Below are 13,413 nucleotides of genomic sequence, written 5' to 3' on the forward strand. Positions count from 1 at the left end.
GAGGTGAATACTTGGCCCATATACGTGCGGCCCAATTCATTCGGTTTTTCTAAATCAGTCGAACGACACACAAAACGCTTAACAATTTCCCGTATAATTAATCAGTTAAACATACTTTTAATCAGTCAATCGCACGTAATCATTTAGTTGCATAGAGACACGCACAAGAAGTTGTGGAATTTCAAGCAATGCTAACCTTAAATGCCCGGGTTGTCACATTGCAACCTATATCTGTGCAAAACATGAATGGTGATGTTGAAGTTTATGAAACAAAGACAGAGTTAAACAGTGGTACGTTACGTTACGCCGTTGATGGATGGAGGAAATTCATGGATGATAACCAGTTGCAGTTTGGACACATGTTGCACTTCACATATGTAACTTCACAGAGGAAGATTGTGTTGAACGATGTAACTTCAATCTAACGAAGACTGCTATAAAGTGTGTTTAAAACAGCTATGGTTTGGTAAGTTGTTTGTTAGTCTTTTAAATAGATACATTTTGGTGGTTGTGGTGATGAACATGAAAACTTTGCGTACTTTCCTATGGTTTAGTTTATTTAGATGTTTTGTAATGATACCAATAACTTATTTTGTAATAGGTTTTTAATGTTGTTAGTGTTTGATATGTCTATTATAGTAAGTAGTTACAATCTTCATATTTCCACAATACATTTTTTTTATTTAATTGGAAAGATGCGATCAATCTCATTTTCCTAAAAAAAATATTGAATATAAGGTAAGTAAATTCATTTATGGAAATCTATATTACAATTTAATCACTTCCAAAAGTAACATATTACATAAATATCTTTCCATTTTTTGTATGTTCTATCTCTATATATTGATATAGATTTGTTCCAATTTGTTAGTTCTATATCCCCCTTTCATTTTGTATTGGCTGATTCAATAAGAATTGATCAAAACACTTATCTTCCGTTGCTAATTTGCTCATGGGTATTCAACCTTTGAACTCGGTTAGTTTGTTCACTTTGTATTTTAATCTATTGTTATTTAATGATTTACCATCTTATTTGAACCTGTATCTATTTTTTTTCACAATATTTGTTTTCACATAGTATCATTCACTTAAGTTGCATGCTGTCATTATAGTGTATCTTTATAGTAATATATGTATACATATATAATACACAAATCATAATTGTTATGTATTTCATATTTTTTTTTGTTCCGATGTAGTTCAGATCATGGAAGCTATTGATTTTGACACCTTAGTCGTGGAAGTTTTGTCTAGGCTCCCTGCAAAATCAATTTGTCAATTCAAATGTGTTAGTAAAGCATGGTGTGTAGAATTATCAACTAAGCAGTTTGCCATTTTGCATTGTGTATGCCTTAATAAATCTAAAAATCGGAAGCTAATATCTTTGAATGATATGTCAATAGATGTTGATAAGGTTATCTGTGGCAAGATTGAATTTGGTTCAATGAAAAGTATATCTTTTCCTATCGAGACTTCACTTTGTACTACGACCAATCTAACGACCTTATAGTACTCCACATCAAGCGTCGTTACAATAATGTATTTGCAAGTGTCTATTCTCGACGTTTTGGTATATGGAGAGATGTCGAATTCATCAATACAACTAACTTTGGTTCAAGTTATTATGCGTTGTCTGCTGGAACACTATCCGCTAAGACTGTATACTTCATTGTTTCACAATCTTGGTGGGTAATTGGAAAGAAGTTTATAGTTGCTTTTGATGTTTTATCTGAAACATTCAAACTTATTAATTTTCCTTTGACTAAAGATCTTATTCCTAGCCAAGGGCATCTTATCACATTGAACCAGAATATTCAAATGTTTGTTGTTTCCGAACCTGAAGAGCATATTGTTGAACCCTTCAAACTCAAAGGTGAAGTATGGCATAAGGTTTTATCTTTTCAGAATTCTCAAACAGTTTCTTTCCAAAGTAGGCGGCACCAACCACATATAATGGAGTACAACACATGGATTTTAATTAGTGATTGGGGACATATGGTTACCGTTAAAGTAACGGACGAAGAGTTGCATTATTTACAAGATGTTGATACATTTAACGGAGATAATGGAGCGTTATTTATAGAGACTATTATTTCTCCTTTTAGTTAGAAGTTATATAATTTGTTTTGGTTCTGTTTTTATTGTTCCCAAGTACTCACTTTATTATATAATTTATTTGTTTTATTTTGTTTTTAGAAATTATTATTTTTTTCATATTATTTTTTGTTCACTAATGTGAATTCATTCTATTGTTGATATACAGTGTTGTGCAACTACTTTTTGTTTATATCCGTTTACATAAATTTTATGATTTATGAGTCCGTATAAAATATAGATCGATGTACACAATTACCACCATAATGGTTTGTTACAGTTTATATATGAATCTTGATTGATTAAATATTACTTAACATGTGATCCAACATACCAACTCTGTAATGTAACATTTTTTTTTAAATTCCCAGCAATGCCTAAACGACCAAAGATTGACTCCGTATACAATGACATTGATAAAGAAAACACTCAGGATGGTAAGTTATTTAAAGTTTTACAGTTTTTTTCCTTCTCAATTATTTGATTATATATATATATATATATATATATATTTATCCGCAGTTCACCGAAATGGAAACACATCCTCCGACATTGTTAACGGTATAACACTTATTATTTCATTGTCCATTTATATTATTTTACACCTACTTAGTTAGCTAACTATTATGCTCGAATTGTTTATTAATTCTTCCATTTTTTTTATTTATGTCTCTTCAAAGTTCGACGAGGCAGAAGACCTTTATCAAGCATAACGAATGGTATTATTTTAACTATATATTTTTGTAACAAACTGAAAATTATTTTTTCCTTATCTACAACTAACTATTTTGATTTGTTATTGTTTGTTCATTATAATTTTTGTCAATATGTCTACGATTTTCTGTTAGCTGTCCTCCCAATTGTTACTCGAGACGAGGCATCTCATAGAAGAAAATTAAGAAAATTATACTTGGATAATAAGAGATCAAATGGGGGAACTACATCGTCATCCCTCAATATTGTATCCACCAATATTAATTCCACTTCCACTCCGTGTGTTACACAACATCGTCCAGAGTTTCACCTGATGGTATGTTATTTTAGACGCTATACATTGGTTTAATTTTTTGTATATTATTTTAGTTACGTTTAGAAATAATTAACTTTTTTATAAATACGTGACAACGAATTTATTTGGGGTGCTTTAATATTTTCTATTAGTGACTCTGATTCTACAAAACAAGGATAGAGATAGCATGCGATTACCTAGATCTATTATTGACAAAAGAAGATCTACTACCATAGGTGTTACATCGGATAACATAGTCAACAAAATTGGTTGTCACAATTTTGAATCCACTCCTGATGTGGCTAATAATGTTACTCCAAGTCCATCAAGTATGGTAACAAGTAAGTAATTTTTTAATTTAATGTTTTTATATTTTTTTATGTTTGTATTGTTTTGCATCGATATTTTGAGTATGCTTTTTGTCAATTGTAGTAGGTAACATTATTTGTAGTACCAACAATCGGACAACGAGAGAAAAAGGTTTTCGAATTAATATTTCAACTGGCATCACTTCAACCACCTGCACATCATCATTGAACTGTAATTTGCAAAGGCTATCATCTGGGAAACGTAAGTTGGTATCCAAACCATGTATTTCATCTCTTATACCAATGATCGACTTGACCACAGAGGAAACCGTCGAACGAGATCCTTATAAAGGTGTTTCCACAGGTTAGGTTTGGTGATAAGTAGTGCTACATAGTGTAAAAATACCAAGTCTTAAATATGTCACACCCCAATTTTTCCACGTGTCACCGGTGGGCCCGGTGGGGAGTATAGTGACGTAGTTGGCATCATCATAGACAAACAACACAATATATAAATGCACAGCGGAAGCAGAAGATAAATATATTACATTCCGAATATAAGTAATGTAAAAGTATTACAACGGAAGGTAAAGGATCCACAGGCGGATCAATAAAAGAAAACTGTTCAATAGACTTTAGGCATCTAGGATTTGCAAGATTCCCTAGTAACGCCCCGAGCTCCCAGCCAATTACGCATAGTACCTGCCACTTAACCTTTTGGAAAATACGTCAGTTTACACTGGTAAATACAATTAACTGACTCAGTTTGGAAAAAGAGTTTGAAAAGTGATTCGAGTGCAAACGGCACAAAACATCTTGACACATTGATTAAGATGCACAGAGGCAAAATTAATCTTTATACTTGGGACAATTTTATTAATAAAAATCTTATATCCGATTTACATGGTTGTCCAACATTTAGGGCCGGTGATTATACAATACAAGCCGGACAAGATTAATCGACACACCACAAATATAATCTCACAAGAAGATAATCTCACGAGTGAGTATACGTTATACATATGCAACAGGAGGTGTTTTGCCTACACCTTGTGCTTACGTCGTGGCCATTCACTTTTTAAAATGAGCCAAGGATATCCAGGACACGGTCATTAACCCCCAATGTTATTTGTTATCAATCAACACAGAATTAAAACGGGATTATGCAATTTAATCATCTCCGATTAAACAGTTTCTACACCCGACCAAGCGGTATTTTTATAATACCGTATCCCAAGCCCGTATAAGGGAAAATAAGTTAAAAGTATTTACCTGAGCTAGCTCCTGTCTTAAATAGCAAGAATAATAACTCAGCCGTATTCCTAAGTAAGCGTAGGTACAATTTACTGGAAAGCTCTAGTCTGGAACGATGGTATAAATAACCAATTAGAATACTAACGGGTCTTTAATTAAGCCTAAGCTTTGACCGGTTAGTTTTAAGGATGATACGGTTAAACGCACGATTAAGCGAAAGACCGGATGGAATGTGATTTAGACCCGACAAGCTTGAATACTTGTATAATATGGGTATACTAAATACATCCTGGATTTTGAGATAAAAATGATAACGTTTGACCCGCTTCGGTCAATTTACGCAAACTAGTTACGTAACTCGAACCGAACGCAAAAAGGGCGTTACGGGTAGCCAAATAAGTCAAATGCAAGTTCCCTGAGATAATATGCTTTAAATATGACATAATATCAGTAAGTTATGTTCTATATTGCCCGGGATAATTTTAAACTCAATTTATGCCTTAGAAGGGCATTTTGGTCATTTAAAAGATCATAAAAGAGTAAAATTAGAAGTCTGAGTTTCGGGTCTGGTTCATACAGTAAATATACTTAATTTAACATGTTATAACAGTAGGGTATGACCCATATGTCAAATTTATCATTTAAAACCAAACTATGCACCGTAGGGGTATTTTAGAAATTTCACAAGGGCTAAAAATGCCAAACTGGAAATCTGAGTTCATATACTTATACTTACTGTTATTATATGAAAATATACTAATTACATCAGTAGATATAAGTCTTATATGTTTAAAACGAGTATAACGCTTACTATACGCTTAAAACGCTAAAAATGCGATTTAAGGGCGTTTTCGGGTTTTCAAAGAAAAGCTGAGATTTTTATATTTCCAGAATACTTGAAATACTTTATTCAACAAATAAAAACAGTAGGAAAAGGTTTCGGGTCAAAAGAAGGTATAAAACTCATTTTATGGCTTTAACGGTAAAAACCGACATAAACCGAATCGACTAAGCGATCTAAGATACGTTCAGCCAAAAATTAATTAAAAATCATCAAAAATCCCAAAATATTATAATACATCAGTGGGTAAAAAGTTTTATATCAAAACGTGGCCAGAAATGGGTTATATGCGAAAAGGGCCGTTTATGTAACTTTAAGATATAGTTTTACGCTAATGGCCATAACTCAAAATCTGGACCACCAACTGATCCGAAATTTTCGGTGCAAGTTTATATATTAGAAATAAAGATTTCTACTCTTTCACTTTTCCAGAAATCACGTTTTATCTCAAAAAGGGCAAAATAGTCAACTTTATGCATAAATCGGAAACATGCATTTGAATCGGCTAAGTATAGACTCAATCAACAAAAATTCCAGAAAGTTTTACCAAAATAAAAATGGTCAAAAATACTTTCCAATACAGATCTCGAACATGCATGTGTGAATCCGAATCGATAGTCTACGAGATAATCGTTTTACAAGACTTTCGGTTCCGATTCGTGTCTATACTATAGATTGTCGAGTTGATGATGGTAAAACACATTCTTATATGTATTACAAGTTATTTATGATGATCAATCAGATTGCATGTCTAATATATTAACATTCAAGCTTATTTTTGCAAAAATCACTTCTGTTGACCTTTTAGAAACATGTTTGACTCGACAATTAGCATGCATATAGTGGGATTCAGATAGTACCCTTTAGAGGGTTTGTTTCCCACATAAATACCAACATATATCAGGTTTCAATTCGAGAAATGACTGAAAGAAATCCGTTTAATCAGAAAGTCAAAGCTTATGAACAAACAGTTTGACTTTTAGCAATAATCAAAGCAAGAACGGATTAGAGAACGAATTGGAAGCTTACAAAGGTCCTATAGGTGCTTAGAGAACACTAGGATGTTGCCTTGATGATCAGAAATGCTCCAGAAATGCTTGAGAGAGTTTTGCAAGTTGAGAGTGTTCTTGATCACAAAAGGAAATGCCAAGAAATGGGGTTTTGATCTGATTTAAAGATGGATTCAGAGGTTTGAGGATAGGTTACTATTGCCATAGGCATGCAAGGGTGTTTATTGGAGCTTTTGGAGGTGCCATGAGCTGTTACCAACTTCAAATTCGGACCAGAAATGCAAAATTCGCGAATTTATGTTACTGGGGGTCTCACGCGGCCCGCTTGGGGTGCCAGGCGGGCCGCCTGGCTTTGTCTGATCCCCAAAACTTTGTTAAATGTTGCAGTTTGGTCCCTGCACTTTGGTTACGAGGTTTTGGCCACTTTTCTTGACTCGTAAACCCCCAAACTTGGTTTCTAGGAACCTTGGGACATTTACCAACATGGTAATGTCCTCGGATAACTTTGCGCTCAACCGAAAAGCCATGAAATTCGACGTTGACGCTTTTAGTCCCTCAAGTACGGTTTTGGCCATAACTTTCTCATACGTTGACGAAACTTCATGAAATTTTTACCACATATTCTAGTGAGTATATTTTAGCTTTACAAAGCTTCGGGTCTGCCAAAAGTTCACTCAGAGGTATAAATTCAACATGTTGACACTTTTGGCCCCTATAGTTTACAATACTTCACTTTTGTGCAATTTCCGCGTCGTATGACCCATGAACCATCCGTTTAAGGTTATAAACATTATGTTGGGTTATCATAGAGTCTATTTATCCATTGTTGACACTTTGGACCCTTACGTTCCATAGTTTTCACTGTTTGTCACTTTTAGTCCCTCTAAAGTATGTTTTCACATACCGGACCCTTATGACACGTGTCAAGACATTATTGGACGAAATTTTTCGAGGTGTTACATCCTCACCCCCTTAAAAGAAATCTCGTCCCTGAGATTTACTGAAATAATTGGGGATATTTTCTTTTATCGTGGATTCCACTTCCCACGTATATTCGGGAACTTTACGGGAATCCCATTTGACCTTAACAATAGGCACATGCTCCCTTCGAAGCTTCTTCACCTGTCGGTCCTCAATCGACAAAGGTTTTTCCATGAACTTCAAACTCTCGTCTATGTGTATATCTGTATGCTGTATAACCAGTGATTCGTCAGTGAAACACTTCTTCAAACTACAGATGTGGAACACATTATGAATAGCGCTAAGCTCTTCAGGCAAGTTTAACTTGTAAGCGACTGACCCGACACGTTCGACAATCTCGAAAGGTCCTTTGTATCTCGGGCTTAGCTTGCCTTTCTTACCAAATCGCATCACCCCCCCTTCTAGGGCGATACCTTAAGTAACACTTTATCACCTACTTCGAAGTGAAAATTTATGCGTCTTGAATCCGCATTCGATACGGGTTTATCATTATATCACAAGTCTTCCAACCGTTATGTGATAGTGCTCCTTGACTTATTGGCGAAACACATCCCTTAATCCTTAGGGTGTAATACATTGCGAGCTCCACCAAGCTCCTTAAATAGGCTTTTAGCTCATAAGTTATATGATCTATGATACATTCGATTCCTTCGAATGATTTTTATATATAATCAGAGTTTAACTAGCCTAATACTTATTAATTTGGCACACCCTTCCATAGTGATGTCTTTGATGAACCTTATTTCTTAACAAGGACTTAGGAGGGTTGCTATTTTCACAACTCTTTGATTTTTCTGCCAAAACCGGCAAGCTTACAGATGATCATGGATTTGCCTGATCTTATTCGTTGTTTCCAAGGCAACTATCAGACCGGATGATTGGACTTACCAATCTTCTATTTAACAATAGATAATCAACATCCCATCTAAGCAAGGTCTGCAAAGGAGCAGCCTTGATACTTATACATCACTATTATAGGAATGCTTATCTTAATGTGAAATGGTTCTTCCAACCATTACTTAAAACTAATCTTAAGGGATAGTTAATTCTCTCAGTTAGTCGAACAATCGACGATCCTGGGCAGCTGATGGAAATTCTTAATTGTTGCCTAATTTGGGTTGTGGTATTCAATGCATCAGCAGAATGAACCTTCTTTCTTAATTAACAAAACCGATTTCTTCAGGATATCGAGTTAGGCTATATGAATCCTTTACTTTAAAACTTACTTATTCGGGGTTTCGATTCTTCCAATGTTGGTACTAGCTACCTTGAAGGTTTCATAACAGACTAACCCGAAATGGGATATAGATCTTAACTCTACTTGCCTCTCAAGAGGTGAACATGGCAATTCTTATAAGGAAGCTAATTATGATACATAAAGATGTCAGAGATTTCCGTACTCTCAGGCTTTGGCTCATCTATCGCTGTTGGTGTCAGATAAATGACACATTCCCCTTTACCATTGCAAAGATGCCCTAAGTAGAGATACTTATAAGGACATTTTTATATAGGATATCTTCTTTGAATACTACTAGTCGACTTTAGTACTATATGACTATTGGGACATCTTCGGGGATCCCATGCATTAAACCTCCATACTGATCAGGCATGGAAGCAATCTATGGGACGCACTAGGATACACAAATCCTCATATGGCACTCTTATCAAACATAGTTTGGCATTCGCAGACGATAGAAAACAAAGAGAAAATAATAAAATAAAATAAATAATATATATTGTCGTACTCTTTCTGGGGAAGAGTACTCCAGATTCTTATGAAAGGATTTTCTCCGAGGATGCGAGAGAGGTCATGAAAGATTCCATTGGTAATTTTATACTTCATATTTAATATATGGAGTTTTTATGAAGAGTTTTTTTTTTTTTTTTTTTTTTAAAAAAATCTGACATACTTATAGCTTACGAAGGGTTTACTGGTATCCGAACCAAAAATAAAACTCTTAGCATTTAAATTACTGATAAAACGACAAGGAATTGTACCTGATGTCATTATTTATGGGCCAGCTTAGGCACTTTAGGCGTTTTCAATTTTTGGCTTTACTTCCTCCGTCGCATTTCCTTTGACATTTTTAGGGCACGTAGTCTTGATGTGGCCTTTCTCATTACAGCCAAAACAAACTGCATTCTTCATGTCCTTACAGTCCAATGCTTTATGTCCCTTAGACTTGCAGATCCCACAAGCCCTGGGCTGTGATTTGGATCTTAGTTCGAACCTGCATTTCCCATAATGGCGCTTCTTGCAGGTCTCACATACTGGTTTCTTGTCAGACTTTTGTTTGTTCTTTTTCTTAGAACTCTGGGAGTTATCTACCTCCCTTTTCCTTTTTAGTTCATCCTTTGCATCCGAGGCATGAACGAGATCCTCCTCAAGAGCAAGGAAATGTGGTCCTAGATAAAACTTGGACCGAGCAGCATGGGGCTCCTTTAACTTTTTCACAGCCTTCTTTACAGCTTTTCCAACGGCTGCGTCTATCATAGTCTGAAGAACATCTTTGGAAATTCTAAGGTTTACAATTTCAGCATCATTAGCATGTGTCGCGTCATCAATGGCGCGATTGACTGTTATCTTACCCGAGTTTGCCATACTCGATATTGATTCCTAATACCAATAAAACAATTTCTTAGTTGAAATCCAACAACTGCTATTTTTCACTCTGATGGCCTTAATATATACTAACCATGGTGTCAATCACCTATACAGGCTATTATAGCACTAACATTCTTAATGAACGTTATTTAAAATATATTAATATTACTTAGCCTAGGTCGCAAAAGACCATCAATGGCATTAAAGGTTTGGACCTAGTCCATTACCTTTCTGACAGAGGATCAAAACGTCACATCTGACTTTATTATATTAAAGAATTTAGGGAGCTTGAAAGCTTTCCATAGGAATATCAGAAAAGAGTGATTCCTATTTAGATATAAAATATCCATCTAAGGCTTGTTGGAGCATTTTCTAAAGTATCATCGGCCAGTTCCTTCTTCGTATAAAATGACCGAAGTCCTACTAAGACGGAGACAACAGTTCTCAACAGTGATCGTTCATTATTGAATCACATGTGTCAGTATTAATTAAATTTCTGCATAAACTGCTTGATAAGGAAAAGTACCTGCTATATAGTTATCCTTCCTAGCATTCATCCGGAAGACTCATGCATTTGTTTTTCCTGGCCTCTCAGGCTTCTTTATAAGCTTTGGGCAGTTGGTTTTGATGTGTCCTTCCTCGTTACAGTTGTAGCATGTGGCATTCTTTAACCCCTTGCAATCTAAGGTTTTGTGGCCCTTGGTCTTGCAAATTCCACACAATTTAGCGCGTGGGTCTATTGTACATTTTCCAAAATGCTGCTTTTTGCAGTTATTGCATTTGGGTCTGTTATCAGACTGACTCGAGTTCTTCCTCAACTCGGAATCTTTCCCATGCTCCGAGCTTCCCTTCTTCTTCTTACTAGTTTGATGAGAGTTTTCCTCCTCTCTTTCTCTTCTTCTCTCGCCAGAAGCCTTAACAGACCTAAGTCTGATTGCATCTAAGGTGAGAGATAAGGATAAGTCCACCGCGGACCTATATGTGGTTGGCCTAGATGCTTTAACATTTCCTTTTATCTCTGGTGCTAGGCCTCCAATGAAACACGCTATGCGTTTAGGTTCAGGGGTGACTAGATAAGGAACTAGGCGGGACATAGTGTTGAAACTTGTCACATATGCCGGACAATTCAAATTTTCCATGACCAAAGTCAAGAAGTCTGATTCTATCTTTTCTACTTCATGCTGAGGGCAATAGTTTTCCTTGACTAAAGCAACAAATTTACCCCAAGATAGGTTGTAGAGTAGAACTTTCCCCGTGGCTTGGAGCAATGATCTCCACCATGCCAACGCTTCTCCTTTAAATGATTGTGAAACAAATTTCACAACATCTTGCTCCGCACAACCGCTGATGTCAACAACAGCGTCCATCTCATCGAGCCATATCATGCAATCGATGGCCCCATGTTCTCCTGTAAAGTCTCTGGGCTTGCAGGAGATAAAATATTTATATGAACAGGTCTTAACTGGTGCCTCTTGATGAAACACAACTTGTCTAGATGGAACACTCCTTTGATTTGACAAGTTATGGTCATCGTCCTTCCTTGACTCATGTGTTTCAGGAGGGGGCTCACTACGAGCCATAGATAGAGTCTTGGAGTGGGTATCGTTTGATTCATCATTCTGTCGATCGAGAGCTCGAGTAACAGCATAATCTATCATTGCCTGCAGTTCTGCTCCAGTTACACTAATTCTGGTAGTATCATTGCTCTCCTTCACACGACTGTTAACTTCATCTAACCCAGCCATGTAGCTTGATTGCTACATAATTATTAACAATGATTTATTCAGAGATTATTATGAAATCATCATCTTTGACGATTTATCAACCATGGTAATATAAACCATATTGGTTAACTTGTTAGTTATATTTAATTAGTATTTTCCATTATAATTTATCCTAGTTATAAAACATTAAGGATATTAAAGTGGCGCATAAGGCCTAGTCACAAGGACAGTTCTAAAATTTTTTGTAAGCCATGATTTCAGAGAATCGAGGCATTTAAGGTTCGAATCACATTCATTACCTTCTATTGACAGGGAGTTGTAGACTTCAACTGTCTTTTGTCCTTTAGGACAATAGGCATAGCCCGTGGGCGTTCCCCTCTTGAGGGATGGTTATAATATGATCATCTTCTCAGATGCTATTAGTCGAGATCGTATGGATCCTACCGACTATTATGCTTGGACCTGGTCCAACACTTTTAGACAGGAGGTCAAAGACCACCACCGTCGTTGTCTTGTCGGACAACAAGTTTAGCCCGGAGGCACTTCATCACTATCGGATGTTTATAATGTGATCATCTTATAGGATGACACAAGCCATGATTTCTAAATCACTAGGCTAGATAAGAAAATTGGAAGAATCCAATATAAGTTTGATTGTTGTGATTTATCGAATCACATTTGTCAGGAGTGCTAACACGTTCTTAGGCGTTAACAAGGATCTGAATCCCTTGGGTAGGTTTCACCATCTTGGCCGCGTAGGCTAGATTTCACCTTTAAGATTCTTTTTAAAAAATTGCCTACTGGCAGGGAAGGAAGGATATTTATTTTATTCAGGATTTTATCATAAATCCTAATTTATAAGTTAATAATAGCACAAATGGCCTAGTCGCGTAGACAAGTTAATTTATAAGCCATGATCGTCTGGGATCGAGGCATTTAGTAATAGCACAAAAGGCTTAGTCACGCGGACAAGTTTAATTGATAAGCCATGATCGTCTGGGATCAAGGCATTTAGTAATAGCACAAAAGGCTTAGTCACGCGGACAAGTTTAATTTATAAGCCATGATCGTCTGGGATCAAGGCATTTAGTAATAGCACAAAAGGCTTAGTCACGCGGACAAGTTTAATTTATAAGCCATGGTCGTCTGGGATCAAGGCATTTAGTAATAGCACAAAAGGCTTAGTCACGCGGACAAGTTTAATTTATAAGCCATGATCGTCTGGGATCAAGGCATTTAGTAATAGCACAAAAGGCTTAGTCACGCGGACAGGTTTAATTTATAAGCCATGATCGTCTGGGATCAAGGCATTTAGGTGTGAATCAAAGTTCATTACCTTTTCTTGACAGGGAGTCATAGACCACCACTGCCTTTTGTCTTATATGACAATTAGTATGGCCCGTAGGCGCTACATCACTATTGGATGTTTAATAAGTTTGGCCCGCGGGCACTACATCACTAATGGATGTTTTAAATAAGTTTGGCCCGTAGGCATTAAAAGATAATTATGTCCTTATAAGGACTAATAAGGAAAACGATTTTCAGTAAAAGGAGTTTCTTCTTCATCTCATTTCTGAATGCTTTCTC

The 13,413-nt window shown here is 36.0% G+C and overlaps 1 protein-coding gene across 1 annotated transcript in view; it reads left to right on the plus strand.

Annotated features, from left to right (window-relative positions):
* Positions 1-242: 242 nt before the first annotated feature.
* The window catches only part of LOC110888848, a 33,044-nt gene continuing 19,873 nt past the window's right edge, over positions 243-13,413 (plus strand). Inside the window, exons 1-7 of the mRNA XM_022136351.2 lie at positions 243-410; positions 1,079-1,133; positions 1,200-1,302; positions 1,620-2,104; positions 2,466-2,531; positions 2,943-3,124; positions 3,279-3,444. Of these exons, the coding sequence (XP_021992043.2) occupies positions 243-410; positions 1,079-1,133; positions 1,200-1,302; positions 1,620-2,104; positions 2,466-2,531; positions 2,943-3,124; positions 3,279-3,444 (1,225 nt within the window). The remainder of the gene's footprint in view (positions 411-1,078; positions 1,134-1,199; positions 1,303-1,619; positions 2,105-2,465; positions 2,532-2,942; positions 3,125-3,278; positions 3,445-13,413) is intronic.

Source organism: Helianthus annuus, chromosome 11 (genome assembly GCF_002127325.2).
Source record: "Helianthus annuus cultivar XRQ/B chromosome 11, HanXRQr2.0-SUNRISE, whole genome shotgun sequence".
Lineage (NCBI taxonomy): Eukaryota > Viridiplantae > Streptophyta > Magnoliopsida > Asterales > Asteraceae > Helianthus > Helianthus annuus.